The 15880-nt window shown below is 44.5% G+C and overlaps 1 protein-coding gene across 1 annotated transcript in view; it reads left to right on the top strand.

Annotated features, from left to right (window-relative positions):
* The window catches only part of phf2 (PHD finger protein 2), a 190581-nt gene that overhangs the window by 46955 nt on the left and 127746 nt on the right, over positions 1–15880 (top strand). Inside the window, exon 2 of the mRNA XM_038812750.1 lies at positions 15687–15772. Within this exon, the coding sequence (XP_038668678.1) occupies positions 15687–15772 (86 nt within the window). The remainder of the gene's footprint in view (positions 1–15686; positions 15773–15880) is intronic.

The following is a 15880-nucleotide window of genomic DNA, read 5'->3' as shown; positions in this document are numbered from 1 at the left end:
GGAAAGACACTGCTTGATTAGGGATAGTCAGCATGGATTTGTGAGGGGTAGGTCTTGCCTTACAAGTCTTATTGAATTCTTTGAGGAGGTGACCAAGCATGTGGATGAAGGTAAAGCAGTGGATGTAGTGTACATGGATTTTAGTAAGGCATTTGATAAGGTTCCCCATGGTAGGCTTATGCAGAAAGTAAGGAGGCATGGGATAGTGGGAAATTTGGCCAGTTGGATAGAAGTCAGAGAGTGGTGGTGGATGGCAAATATTCAGCCTGGAGCCCAGTTATCAGTGGCGTACCGCAGGGATCAGTTCTGGGTCCTCTGCTGTTTGTGATTTTCATTAACGACTTGGATGAGGGAGTTGAAGGGTGGGTCAGTAAATTTGCAGATGATACGAAGATTGGTGGAGTTGTGGATAGTGAGGAGGGCTGTTGTCGGCTTCAAAGAGACATAGATAGAATGCAGAGCTGGGCTGAGAAGTGGCAGATGGAGTTTAACCCTGACAAGTGTGAGGTTGTCCATTTTGGAAGGACAAATCTGAATGCGGAATACAGGGTTAATGGTAGGGTTCGTGGCAATGTGGAGGAGCAGAGAGATCTTGGGGTCTATGTTCATAGATCTTTGAAAGTTGCCACTCAAGTGGATAGAGCTGTGAAGAAGGCCTATGGTGTGCTAGCGTTCATTAGCAGAGGGATTGAATTTAAGAGCCGTGAGGTGATGATGCAGCTGTACAAAACCTTGGTCAGGCCACATTTGGAGTACTGTGTGCAGTTCTGGTCACCTCATTTTAGGAAGGATGTGGAAGCTTTGGAAAAGGTGCAAAGGAGATTTACCAGGATGTTGCCTGGAATGGAGAGTAGGTCATACGAGGAAAGGTTGAGGGTGCTAGGCCTTTTCTCATTAGAACGGAGAAGGATGAGGGGCGACTTGATAGAGGTTTATAAGATGATCAGGGGAATAGATAGAGTAGACCAGGGGTGGGCAAACTACGGCCCGCGGGCCGCATGCGGCCCGCCAAAGGTATTTCTGCGGCCCACCAAGTCATTAAAAAAAAATAAAAAAAATTAAAAAAAAAAATTTTGTTTTTTTTTTTTAAATTTTTTTTTAAGGTTAATGGGGGGGGGGGCTGTTGGGTTACTTACTGGTATAGGGTGGATACGTTGACTTGAGTAGGGTGATCATTGCGCGGCACAGCATCGAGGGCCGAAGGGCCTGTTCTGTGCTGTACTGTTCTATGTTCTATATGAGGCGCCCAGAATCATAACCGGGTGAAGTAATTATTTTACTTAATATACTATGTGGCCCTTTGTGAATTGTGAATTTCTGAATGTGGCCCTTGCACGGAAAAGTTTGCCCACCCCTGGAGTAGACAGTCAGAGACTTTTTCCCCGGGTGGAACACACCATTACAAGGGGACATAAATTTAAGATAAATGGTGGAAGATATAGAGGGGATGTCAGAGGTAGGTTCTTTACCCAGAGAGTAGTGGGGGCATGGAATGCACTGCCTGTGGTAGTAGTTGAGTCGGAAAAGTTAGGGACCTTCAAGCGGCTATTGGATAGGTACTTGGATTAGGGTAGAATAATGGAGTGTAGGTTAACTTCTTAAGGGCAGCACGGTAGCATTGTGGAAAGCACAATTGCTTCACAGCTCCAGGGTCCCAAGTTCGATTTCGACTTGGGTCACTGTCTGTGTGGAGTCTGCACATCCTCCCCGTGACTGCGTGGGTTTCCTCCAGGTACTCCGGTTTCCTCCCACAGTCCAAAGATGTGCAGGTTGGGTGGATTGGCCATGGAAAATTGTCCAAAATTCTATGATTAACCTAGGACAAAAGTTTGGCGCAACATCGTGGGCCGAAGGGCCTGTTCTGTGCTGTATTTTTCTATCTATCTTCTGTGCACCAACCGGAACTCCGCCCTCCGACTCTGCTCTGAGTCAGCTGTACTCTCTGTAAACTCTCGGCTCCCTTCACGCTCTTTGAGGAAATGTAGGAAATGAAATGAAAGAAGCACCTTGCTCCCTCTTCACCTGACTCTCTCAGTCTCCAAACTCTCACTATAGCACTTAAATGCACACAAATTCAGCACTCAGTGCCAAATTCCTAGGTGTGCACATCACCAAAAAACTGTCCTGATCCACCCACATCGACACTACCACCAAGAAAGCACAACAGCGCCTTTATGTCCTCAGGAAACTAAGGAAGTTCCACACTGACTCTTACCAACTTCTACAGGTGCACCATAGAAAGCATCCTATCTGGCTGCATCACAGCCTGGTATGGCAACTACTCGGCCTAAGACCACAAGAAACCTCAGAGAGCCATGAACACAGCCCAGTCCATCACACAACCCTGCCTTCCATCCACTGACTCCATCTACACCTCCCGCTGCCTGCAGAAAACAGGCAGCATAATCAACGACCCCTCCTACCTGGCTTACTCACTCTTCCAACTTCTCCCATCGGGCAGAAGATACAAAAGTCTGAGAACACGCACAAACAGATTCAAAAACAGCTTCTTCCCCGCTGTTACCAGACTCCTAAACGACCCTCTTATGGACTGACCTGCTTAATACTACACTCCTTCACCAGATGCTGGTGTCTGTGTATTTACATTGTGTACCTTGTGTTGCCCTATTATGTATTTTCTTTTCTTTTAATGTACTAAGTGATCTGTTTGAGCTGCTTGCTGAAAAATACTTTTCACTGTACCTCGGTACATGTGACAATAAACAAATCCAATCCAAACAGATGGTGTCTTTGTTTCTTGGACATTGGGCGGGCGTGGGGAAGAGAGGTGGATGAATAGGTCCCGTAATGTGTCTGCCACTAACCTCCCAAATGAATTATTATCCATCTTGATGAGATGGGAAGACATATCTCCATATACCCATCTGTCTCTGCTGGAGACATAAGGCATGATCTACCACCACATTGCATCCCAATGGGAGAGCAACGTGGTCCGTAGATCACAAGTGAAGCCTCCCGCGGGAGTCACGATGTCTTGCAGGAATCACGAACCCATCCACGATGGGAGGGGGTAAACCAAGCCACGCTTGTGTAACCTTTAACCTACCTAAGGCCTACTTACCCAGAATCTACCGGCTCTCCAGGGAAGCTGCAGCCAGGTGCCATTAAGTACTAATCCACGCAACCGTGGACCACGTGGAACGGCACCCGGGGGGTCTCCCAGGCCATTGGAGGCCCCTAGGTGGCCAGAGGTAGGGCACAGTGGCCCCCTGGAATGTGGGCACCATAGCACGTGTGCCCAGGTGGCACTGCCAAGGGTCCAGTACCGAGGGGGGGGGGGTCCATGCCTATAAATGGGGGTGCAGGGCAGGTACGAAGGGGCATCTGGGAGGTTGGGAGACGGGGAGTGAATCCTGGAAAAAGGGGGCCTGTAAGGGGGCATGGGGAGGTCTGAAGTAGGGAACCCCAGGGACCCCTTAGCCGGATGTCTTCACTTGGGGGGGGGGGGGGGGGGGGAATTCCCATCTGTGTGGGTGGGGGGGGGGGGGGGGAATTCCCATCTGTGTGGGGGTGGCGTTCTCCATTGGTGGGGTATATAAGCTTACTCTTTCAAATGAAAATGCGGCCCGATCTGAGTTCAGCTCCCAGTGCTGATGTATGGGCTAAACTGGTGAGAAACTCCCCAAGGCCCAAAGAAGTGATTAAATGTCGTTAGGTCGCAGGTGGGAAACTTGTCGGCAGAGCCAGTGGGAAACTCCCAGCAAAACCCGCCACAGATGACACTTCGAAACCGTTCCATTAAATTGCACCCATAGTTTTATAGAAATTTAAATGCTGTGCCCTGGAATTTTCCGTACATCCCATTGATATTCTCAGATGTGAAGTTCTAGATAAGGATGTGCTGGCACATCTGAATTGCATTCCATATTGAACTTTCCAGAAACTAGTCACTGCCAATACGAGATGTCAGGTGACTTGTGCAACAATCCTTAGTGGGTATCTTTTTTTATCTTTAAAAAGTCCCTTTTAAACAGTTCAGTATATGTTTGGTCAGCTGGTGAAATTACAGATTAATTTAACTTATTAACAAGTCACTTCATCGTGACAGTATGTGGTGTGGAGTGGCACATCATTCTGTATGCACAAAACAAAGTGCAACTCACATTGGAAGGAATGAGAAACATGCACAATGGAACTTTCAGCAATATCCCTGGCATGATGTGAGGCCAACAGTATTATTTTCAATGGTATGTGTTGGACTTGGTCATGTGGAAAAATTGATTTCATTGCGAATTTGTAACCCTTCCTTTGGAACATCCTTTGTATATTTATAATGTATAATTAGGCATGTTTTCTGCCTTTGAACACCTAAAATAAAGCAAGACCAACATTGCAACTATCCTGACTAAACCGTATCAATACAGACATGTGAAATTTTACCAACATTAAAACTCAACCACTCAACGTTCTATATTTCATTAGATACTCAACGTTCTAATATTGCTGATTATTTTCTCAGTTGCTGTAATTTCTGAAATTCAAAATGAGGTTTGTAATATGACAAATGAAAAATTATTGTGAATGTGTATATTGTTGTGAAATATGTAACATGTAGAATTTTTGGGATGTTTGGAAATATTTACTAACTTTTTGATTTGGAGCACCAATATTTATTCGAAGTTTGGGGTTAGTGTTCTTCTCATAGCTATGATTTTCAGCTGAAATCTCTGATTGCAGGTCCTAGAATACCACAATTTAAGTGTGGTGAATATCCCAACATGCATCTGTATGGTTCCATTCAGCTGCAGTGCTGTAACAGGATAATTACAGGATGGCGTTGTTTCTGTTTTGTAATGCATTCAAAGTGGTTGTGCCAGCTGCATTTTGTTTATTTATACTTTCCTTGCAACTGCAAAACAAACAGCCAAATAAATAGTGCAAGCTCTGGAACAACTGGACTGTTCAGGTTTGGAGGAAGTTTCTGAATTAAAATCTTGAATTTAACTGTTTTTTGAATTAAAAACCATTCATTTAAAAAAAAACAAATTTACAGTACCCAGTTCATTTTTTTTTCACAATTAAGGGACAATTTAGCATGGCCAATCCACCTAGCCTGCACATCTTTGGGTTGTGTGGGGTGAGACCCATGCAGACACTGGGAGAATGTGCAAACTCCACACAGACAGAGACCTGGGTCCTCAGAGCTGTGAGGCAGCAGTGCTAACCATTGGGCCACAATGCCACCTCAAATCAAAACCATTTATTAGCACCCCATACTGTTGCAGAGATATTTAAATGTTTTGCTTTTTTAACCATCGTAAATTAAAATCTTGTATGCCAAGCTCATGAGTAGGAATAACAAAGCACCCCCATTTGTGTCACAGACAGAAGTTTAATTATTTACTGCTCATGTTAAATGTCAAGAATAGTTTATATATTTATCCATTTGCAGTCGGTACATAAAACATTACTCAATTTACATCAACTGATCAAAAATAATTAGTACATAATCTCTGAGGAGATTTCTTAAAACTTTCTAGCTTCTTTCATTGGAGTTAGGCAATCTGCACCCATATTCGTACCCCAGCAATGAAACCTCTGATTTACTGTAAACTACAGCACAAGAAACTTGCTAATACAATGAAAAGCTTGACTGATAAAGCTAGTATAATAGCTTGTACTTTAATACTGTATTAGTTCAACCATGTGTTGGGAATACTGCAACCATTTCTCAGTTCATGTGATTTTTGGATTTATATCATGGCATTTTAGCAGTTTGCAGGATTCTGGTGGGAACAAACACTGTTCAGTTCCTGCTAACCTATGGCAGGAAGAGACTCAGCTGATCTGAACAGTTATGCCTAATTAAAGTCCTGCTAATCAACTTCCACCCATTCTGGGCGTGAAGTTGGTGTTAGACTGCACTGCCTGGTAGTTGCCCGCCTACTGCTTGGATGACTTGCAGGGAGCCCAAATCACTCTTGTTCTTCCTGGTCTCGCAAGAAAGCTAAAAACAAAACTTGCCTTTTTTCACCTCTTCTGGCTCTGGTTTGGCCTGGCAAGAAGTTCAGTGTTGCTTCTCGTTCCGTCACCTTGTATAATTGTATCTGGAATCTGATGATGTCATCAGGATCCAATATGCTCATGTTAAAAAGGAACCCACAGTCTCTGGGAAGATTTCTCTTTCTGAGCCGGTTAAAATGCAAACTGTTGGCTCTAGCTACCCTTTTGAGGTGTCGCTGGGTAAGTAAATTATGGTGTTAACTGGTCACCTGCTGGTTTCTGCCAGGTGGGCAGGGTTAAAATGAACTAGCATGGATGATTGTGGATTCAAACTAGGCTGATGCTGAATGCAATATTTGAGGAAGTGCTGCTTTGTTTCTAGATGGGGAATTAAACCAAAGTCAGTCTTCCAGTTCTGGGAGTTCTGCAACGTGTTAAAGATCCCTTGCTACAGTTGATTGATGACCATCCTGTCCTGGCGAACAGTCATTCATCAGTACTGCTGGAGAGAAAATCATCTCATTGCTATTCAGTCATAGTTAATGCAGAAATAACTACTGTATTTGTCTACATTAGTTACTGTATTCCCAAATGTAATTCATTAAAGTGCTCCGAACTGTGAAAAATCACTAACTTGAAGTACTGCATTAGAGGGCGGCACAGTAGCCTAGTGGTTAGTACTGTTGCTTCACAGCTCCAGGGTCCCAGGTTCGATTCCCGGCTTGGGTCACTGTCTGTGCGGAGTCTGCACGTTCTCCCTGTGTCTGCGTGGGTTTCTTCTGGGTGCTCCAGTTTCCTCCCACAGTCCCGAAAGACGTGCTGTGAGGTAATTTGGACATTCTGAATTCTCCCTCTGTGTACCCAAACAGGTGCCAGATTTTCACAGTAATTTAATTGCAGTGTTAATGTAAGCCCACTTGTGTCAATAAAAATTATTATTCTAATTATTCAAAACAAGTACTAGATTAGAAAGGAAAGCTTGGATAATAATTACTTTCCTTCAAGGTATCTGGTAAATTTTGGAGTTGATCCTTTTGACGCTTGGCAGCCAGTTCTAATGTCAGAATGAATAATAGAACAGATGCTATTCAGTCCAATCATGGGTCTCTGTGGCGATGAAACAGCATTGTGACAGACTGCTCTTTATCACTCAGGCCGGAGATATTTAAGCTAAAACCTGTGGATCACATAAAGACCATCAGCTTTGGCAATGAAATCTTGAAGCACAGGCAGCCATTTCTAACTTTTATGTTTATTATTCACTGGCTCTGAAGACAAAATACCTGGATGCTGTTGGAGACATAGTGCAAGTATACTTAAAATTTGAAAAGGTTTACTGTTCTAATTTCTGTTACAAAGGCTATGGGTCCCAACTACATCCCAGTTGGACTGCTGATAACATGTACTTAAGGCTGGCCCCATCTCTGGCCAAACTACAACACTAGCATCTCCTGGACAAGCGGAAAATGCCCTGCCATGTCCTATCAACCAAACTCAGGACAAATCTAGTGTTGCCCATTCCTGCAGCCTCGGACGTACTCAGTCTTCAACAAAGTGATGGAAGGTGTTGTCAGAACTAGTTCTCCCTCAATGTCAGCAAAACTAAGGAGCTGGTCATCAACTTCAGGAAGCGAAGTGTCATCCACGCCCTAGTCTGTATCAATGATGCTGAGGGTGGAGATGGTGGACAGCTTCAAATTCCGAGGTGGAAACATCACCAACAATTTGTCTCGGTCCACCCACGTCGTGCTACGACCAAGAAAGCACAACAGCACCTGTTCTTCCTCAGGAAACTAAGGAAATCCGCATGTCCACAATGACTCTTCAGAATTTCTATAGATGAACCATAGAAAGAATCCTATCTGGCTGCATCACAGCTTGGTATGGCAACTGCTCGGCCCAAGACTGTAAAAACTAAAGTCGTGAACACAGACCAGTCCATCACGCAAACCCGCCTCCCATCCATTGACCCGTTTATACTTTCCGCTGCCTTGGGAAAGTGGCAGCATAATTAAAGACCCCTCCCACCCAGGTTATTCTCTCTTCCAACCTTTTACATCGGACAGAAATTACAAAAGTTTGCAAACACTCACCAATAAATTCAAAAACAGCTTCTTCCGCGCTGTTACCAGACTCCTGAATTGTCCTCTTAGGGCCTGAACTAATCTAATAGACTGAACTGATCTTTCTACTCATCTTCTCTACATTTGTAGCACTACATACCATATACTTCACTCACTGTCTATGTTTGTGTATTTTCACTATGTATCCTCATATATTTATCATATATTCTGTTTTCATGTATGGAGCGATCTGTCTGCACTGTACGCAGAACAATACTTTTCACTGTACCTCAGTACAAGTGACAAATCTAAATCTATCAAGCAGCACGTACTCACCAATAACCTCACCATGGCCAAGTTTGGATTCTGTCAGAGGCACCTGACGCCAGACTTTATTGCAGGCTTAGTGTGAAAATGGACATAGGAACTGAATTCCTGATGTGAGAGTCACTGCCCTTGACATCCAGGCAGCATTTGACTCGGTGTGGCTGTTAGTTTTAGTCCCTCCAGCATCAACATCCTGCTGAATTCTCCAGGAACAGTATTCTGTGCTTCACCGTTGACCAGAAATTCAATTGGACCAGCCACATAATACAGTGGCTACAATAGCAGGTCTAGGCTGGGCAATCTGCAATGAGTAACACACCCCCTGACTGTCAAAAGCTTGTCCATCATCTACAAAACGCAGGACAAGAGTGTGATGGAAAGGTGTCATGGTGACGCAGTGGTTAGCACTCCTGCCTCATGGCGCCGAGGACCGTGTCCGATCCTGGCCCCAGGTCACTGCCCGCATGGTGTTTTGAACATTCTCCCCATGTCTGTGTGGGTCTCAACCCCACAACCCAAAGATGTGCACGATAGGTTGATTGGCCATGCTAAATTGGAAAAAAAAAAGCAAAACAAAAGGAAAATAAAAGGAGTGTGATAGAATACATTCCACTTGCCTGGATGAGTGGAGCTCCAACACATTATAAGAAGCTTGACATCATCCAGGACAATATCCACTGGATTGGGATCCTATCCACCACCGTAAACATTCACTCCCTTCATCGCCAATGCACAATGACAGCCATCTACAAGTTGAAGTTGCACTTTAATAACAGATCAAGGTTTCTACAATATAAGAGCAGTAGTTCATTGAGAATACCAACACCAGCTTCTCCAAGTTGTACACCATCTTGACTTCAACGCATTGTCATTTTTTTACTGTCATTGGATCAAGAATCTGAGACTCCCTAATGGTACCGGAGTACCTGCAGCACACTGTTGCGGTTGAAGAAGGTGGCTCACCACCACATTTTCTGGCACAATGAGAGATGAACAATAACTGCTGACCATGCCAGTATTATTCATCTCGCATATTAGGAAAAAACAAAGTTTACCCATTTTTAAATTTCAGCTGTTTTGAAAATGCTAATTTCTCAGGCATTGAAAAACATTGCAACTGCAATTGAATGCGATTTCAGAGTCAAAGGAGAGTATATTTGTTACCTCTTATGTACCTGAAGCCGCACTTTCAAATGGTTCACATTCATTTGGTGGTTCTTTGATCACTACCATTCAATCACTGAAATGCAGGCTGTTTCTGTTGTGTTCCAACCTCTAGTCTTCTTGATAAGCTGCAGTATTATTGCAGCGTTTTGTTCTGCAGTTTGGGAGTTCCAGTGCTCCATGTCTCAACATGTTCTTCTCTGTTACTTCTTTTCTCTCTGACTGTGACCCCCAGGTCTTAACATTCATATATTTCCCCTAATTTGCTTGGATCTCTCTAACATCAAGTTCTCCCAAGTCATTTTCCGGGTCCCAAATTTTCCTCCATGGTGTCAATGGGTTGCAGGGCTGCCTGAAGCATTAAATAAATATTTCTTACTATCATATCAAAAATTATTTTTGCAGGCCAGGAAAAACAATTTTGGTGAAAGTTTATGAAGGCTAATGATTAACAGTTGTCTAAGATTTTAGTTATCTTATTAGTGGCCCTGAGGTCTTTAAGTAGTCCTATAGCACCGGTTAGCCCATTATACCTGTGTTAGCTTTCTGAAAGAACTGCCCATTCCATGGCACCATACCTTTCAGAATATTTTCAAATATTTATCTACTTCCCTTTGAGAAGCTGTTTGGATTATGTGTCTCATGATCTTTTGGTATGAAATTCCAATTACCTTCTGAGTTATTGAATTTCTATTAACGTCTTCCGTTATCCTTTTTGACAATGATCTTAAATTTGTGATCTCATGTTACTGATTCACCAACCAGTGACAATAGCTTTTTTCTCTTTACCGTATCTCTTTACCCTTCATAATTATGAACAGGACTATCAGCTCTTATCTTAGCCGTCTTCATTTTAAAGAAAGGAATTCCAATTTTTAGCTTCTCCTCATAATTAAATGTCCAATCTTAGCGACACACAGCTGCATCATAACCTTAACATCCTTTCTAAAGTAGGGCAACCAAAACTGGACATTATATTCTAACTGTGGCCGACCCATTGATTCTTATATTTTTAGCTTGATTCTGGATTTTTGTACTCTATGCCTCCTGTAGAACTGAAAATACAATCTGCATTTTTAAATTTCAGTTTTATCAACTTATTGTCACACTTTCGAAGTTATCATTTCAACTCTGAACCCGTCTACTTCTACCCCTCCTTTTAAAGTTTTACATTTTTTATTAACTGATGGAACGGCCAATTGGAGAGTTTGTGGGTTTCACTTTGTCGAGGATGACACAATATCTTCAACTTTGAATCAAATCTGCTTTCGAACACAATATAAATCCCAATGCTTATCACTACTACAGGAGAGGTTCTATCGTACACTGTTTCACAAGCATATAAATTATTCTACTTTCTTTTGCTACCACTACAAGTTCACAAGCATAGGTTAAACTGTTGATACTTACCTAACTTCTAATAATGGATTAGTGGGGGTGTCACTACCCCATCGCACTTGGCCAGGCACAAGTGGAGATCAGACTCCATCTTCAAGCTGGAGGCGTGAGATTTCTTCCTTCTTCGATATTGTTCCTCAAGGTAACATTGATGAAATCTCTGTCTCTCCTTGTACAGATCTCACAGGCACTGATCTCGTTCTTCTGTCCTGTGCTTACAGGGCAGCACTAATCAATCAATGTCTTTTCTGGTCACGAACGCCCAAAGAGTCATGATTCACTTGGATCATATTTCTTCCCAGGAGCACGACACACAAGGGTCAGTGTTTAATAACTGTCCAAGGCACATTGTCCAATCAACTCCTATGCTCACTCCCTGGCTGCACATCCTGTTCTTCACTGTAGACCCCCCGCTGTGTATGTTGCTTATGCTAATAGAGTTAGCCCTATTTTTTAATAAATGTTTTTTATTGAGTTTTCATATTTTATATATGACAAATTACAAATTATTAGAGAGAAAAAAAGAAAACACAAAAATTTAACATGTATATTTACAGGTAAGCATCTTTATAACAACAATTGTGGCCGCCCCCGTTAGCCGGCATACATATTTTACATTCCCCAATATGGCCGAGGCACATGTTTATAGGCATTTATTTATAGTTTGGTTTTGGGCCTTAGCTAGCCATCAAACCCCCATAACGAACCCGTAACCACCCCCCGCCGCGGCTACCTTCCCCCGATTCCCGTCCATTTTCCCCTGATTCTTGGCCACCCGACTATTCTTCCTCTTGTTCGTTGGCCACAAACAGGTCCCGGAACAATTGCATGAATGGCTCCCACGTTCTATGGAAGCCGTCGTCTGACCCTCGGATGGCGAATTTGATTTTCTCCATTTGGAGAGATTCCGAGAGGTCGGACAGCCAGTCTGCAGCTCTGGGCGGTGCTGCTGACCGCCAGCCAAACAGGATTCTACGGCGGGCGACCAGGGAGGCAAAGGCAAGGGCGTCCGCCCTCCTCCCCAGGAATAGATCTGGCTGGTCTGAAACCCTGAAGACCGCCACTATCGGGCATGGCTCCACCCTCACCCCCACCACTTTGGACATAGCCTCGAAGAAGGCTGTCCAGTAATCCACAAATCTGGGGCAAGACCAGAACATGTGGGCGTGGTTGGCCGGGCCTCTGTGGCACCGTTCACATCTGTCTTCCACCTCCGGGAAGAACCTACTCATACGGTTTCTCGTTAAGTGGGCTCTATGTACCACTTTTAGTTGCGTCAGGCTGAGCCTTGCGCACGTGGAGGTGGAGTTGACCCTATGCAGTGCTTCGCTCCAGAGTCCCCACCCTATCTCCATCCCCAGGTCGTCCTCCCATTTCCTTCTTGTTGCGTCCAGTGCGGTGTCATCCCTTTCTACCAGTCGGTCATACATGTCGCTACAGTTCCCTTTCTCTAGGATACTTGCGTCCAGTAGGTCTTCCAGTAGTGTCTGTCGTGGCGGTTGTGGGTACGTCCTTGTCTCCTTTCGTAGGAAGTTTTTGAGCTGCAGGTACCGTAGCTCGTTCCCCCCAGCTAGCTGAAATTTCTCTGTCAGTTCGTCCAGTGTTGCGATCCTGTCGTCCGGGTATAGGTCCCTGACTGTCAGTGTCCCCCCGTCCTGCCTCCACCTTTTGAAGGTGGCGTCAGTCAGTGCTGGTGTGAACCTATGGTTGTTGCAGATGGGAGCCTTGTCCGACATTTTGGTCAGGCCAAATTGCTGTCGCAGTTGGTTCCAGGATTGGAGGGTGGCTGTCACCACTGGGCTGCTGGAGTGTTTTTTGGGTGGGGATGGGAGTGCTGCCGTGGCGAGGGCCCGGAGGGAGGTCCCTATGCAGGAGGCCTCCTCCGCACGCACCCACTCGGCTTCTGGCTCCTGGATCCATTCCCTTACTCGCTCGGCTGTTGCCGCCCAGTGGTAGAATTGTAGATTCGGGAGGGCTAGCCCCCCTCGGATTTTGTTTTTTGTAGGACCTTCTTTGGGATCCTAGCATTTTTACCCCCCCATACGAACGCCATGATAAGTTTGTCCAGCGCTTTGAAAAAGGCCTTGGTGATGTAGATCGGAATGGATCTAAACAGGAAGAGGAACCTGGGCAGTACGTTCATTTTGATCGTCTGGACTGTCCCCGCGAGGGAGAGCGGGAGTGTGTTCCATCTTTGCAGGTCCTTTTTAACTTCCTCCGTCAGGCTGGTGAGGTTCATTTGTGGATCCCTTTCCAGTCATGGCTATTTGGATCCCCAGGTAGCAGAATTTGTGTCGGGCTTGTTTGAACGGTAGCCCCTTCAGTGCTGCGCGCCCCCCCCCCCCCCCCCCCCCCCCCCCCGCGGGTGCACTGGGAAGATCTCACTTTTGCTCATGTTGAGTTTGTAGCCCGAGAAGGCTCCAAACTCTTTCAGGAGCGCGATGATTCCGTCCATGCTGCTTTGTGGGTCCGAGATATAGAGGAGCAGATCATCCGCATGGAGTGAGACTCTGTGCTCTCTACCTCCCCTTCGGATCCCCCTCCAATTTTTTGCTGCCCTGAGCGCGATTGCTAACGGTTTGATTGCTAGTGCGAACAGCAGCGGGGACAGTGGGCATCCTTGTCTGGTGCCCCTGTGCAGCTGGAAGTATTGGGAGTTGGTATTGTTGGTCCGTGAGTTAGCCCTTTTAACCATCAGGCTCTGTTGGTGTCTTCACTTTGGTGCCTTTACAAATACCCATAGGCTTTAGTGTCTCTTTTAACTTGGCTGTATTTCCAGTAGGCTTAGAGCGATGGCTGCCGTTCCCATTCTGAAATTTCAGTTATTATTCATGTACAATTAGTTTCATTTGTAAATATTTGCAAGATCCCACGTATATTTCTCTGGGCGGAAAGGCCAGTTTATTTTCCAGATGACTTCTTGAAGCTTTGAATTTAGCATGGCAGTTCTGGAAGTACATATCTTCTTGAAATCTTTAAATCTGTGAACGGATATATACAGATTGGTGCTCTGGCGGGTGGAGTCCATAGTGTTGCGGTGTTATGGCACCTCTCTTGCGGGAGTCACTGGCATGGGCCCCATCACCTCCCCCCTCGGGGTGCCCGTGCTATTCCATGGCTGAGGGCGGGGTATGTCAGATTTGGGGGTGGGGGTGGCACACTTGTCTCGGGGAATTGCAACTAAGCAGGGTTTCACTTCCTCGCTTGCTGCCGAGCTCCACCTCAGTGACCTCTGTTCCTCCGGGCCGCCGACCACGTCCAGGGCTCTCTACTCGGCCAAGGTGAGGGGTCGCAGGTCTGGTGTTCCTTCTGTCTTCTCCTGCTCCCGGCGGCTGTTGACGGCTTTCGGGGGGGGGGGGGACAGAAAGCGACAGTATTAGACAGTCTGCCACTTGCAACCCGGGGGAGGCATGCATTAAAGGATTCTAAAAAAGCAGCTACTTGGATATGTCATTATGGAGTATTTGTTGGAGGGCACAATGCTTTCAGCAGGGAATGAGTAATTGAAGCGGAAAACAAAAATAAATTAGTTCATTTGAATTTGAGGTAATATTGATTTCTGAATCTTAATAGTAGTGAAAATTCTGGGCATCACAGTTCCCCTGAATATTTGGAGTAATACTTAACCTCTGTTAGTCCAAACTAGGTCAGAATTCTTACTACCTGCTCGATGTTATGAAATATTTGCCCTTATTAAAACATTTACTTCTATTAGTTTATCTTTGAGAGGTCATTATATCAGCTATCTTGACTATTTGGATAACTTAAATTCCTTATTTTTGCATTTTTCTTTTTTATTGATTCCAAAAGAATTTTGTTTGTACTAGTTAAAATGTAAATAACATTTCATTGTTTAATATTATAACGGTGAACTACTAACGGCATGCCTATTTGTATTCTGCACTTTAATGTGTACTATGCAGGGTAGCATGGTGGTTAGCATAAATGCTTCACAGCTCCAGGGTCCCAGGTTCGATTCCCGGCTGGGTCACTGTCTGTGTGGAGTCTGCACGTCCTCCCCCTGTGTGCGTGGGTTTCCTCCGGGTGCTCCGGTTTCCTCCCACAGTCCAAAGATGTGCGGGTTAGGTGGATTGGCCATGCTAAATTGCCCGTAGTGTGCTAATAAAAGTAAGGTTAAGGGGGGGTTGTTGGGTTACGGGTATCGGGTGGATACGTGGGTTTGAGTGGGGTGATCATGGCTCGGCACAACATTGAGGGCCGAAGGGCCTGTTCTGTGCTGTACTGTTCTATGTTCTATGTTCTATGTTCTATGTGGCAAATTGACAGATGAAACACCCTGGATCCTTTCTTTAACATGTAAAAAGAATGAAATGTTAATCGGGCGGGCCTTGTAGAGGGTGGATGATCCATTCCTTTAGGCTTCTGGCCATTATGAAAAGTTGAAATTTGTGCCCACTATCACCTGGGACTTGGTATAATTTTGCACACATCTGTAGGCAACACCATCTGTAGCCAACTCTGTCAATAGTAATGAGCCTATATCAATGGGTTGGGATAGGGCATGTGGGTGGATCAAGGATTAAAGGAAAAAATTGATTTAAATATCTAATTAAACTTTTCCAGGTATTGTTATGATTTAAAAAAAAAACTTGAATCTGTTGTTACTCTACCTTCGTTAAAATTTTTCCTTTATATAAGTTAAATACAATGAAAATCTACAAAAATTGTCATTCATAGACAACTAGTTGTTGCTGAATAAATGCAACATTTCATGATTATAACACATCTTTATATTTGGAATGATTACAGCTGTGTTGGCGTGGAAGAGGATGAGGCACCAGATATTGATGTCTATCACTGCCCAAATTGTGAGAAAACGCATGGCCAGTCAACAAGTAAGTTGTTACACAACTTTATTTTGTTTGATGATGAAAGAGTAATCAGCAGAGATATTCTCTTGTACTTGTGCGTTGTGCCATAGTACTTTTAAATCAATGTTTGCT

This window comes from Scyliorhinus canicula, chromosome 11 (genome assembly GCF_902713615.1).
Source record: "Scyliorhinus canicula chromosome 11, sScyCan1.1, whole genome shotgun sequence".
NCBI classification, from domain to species: Eukaryota; Metazoa; Chordata; class Chondrichthyes; order Carcharhiniformes; family Scyliorhinidae; genus Scyliorhinus; species Scyliorhinus canicula.
Note: the sequence above shows the minus strand (reverse complement) of the source record. Positions and strands in the feature narration are given on the sequence as shown.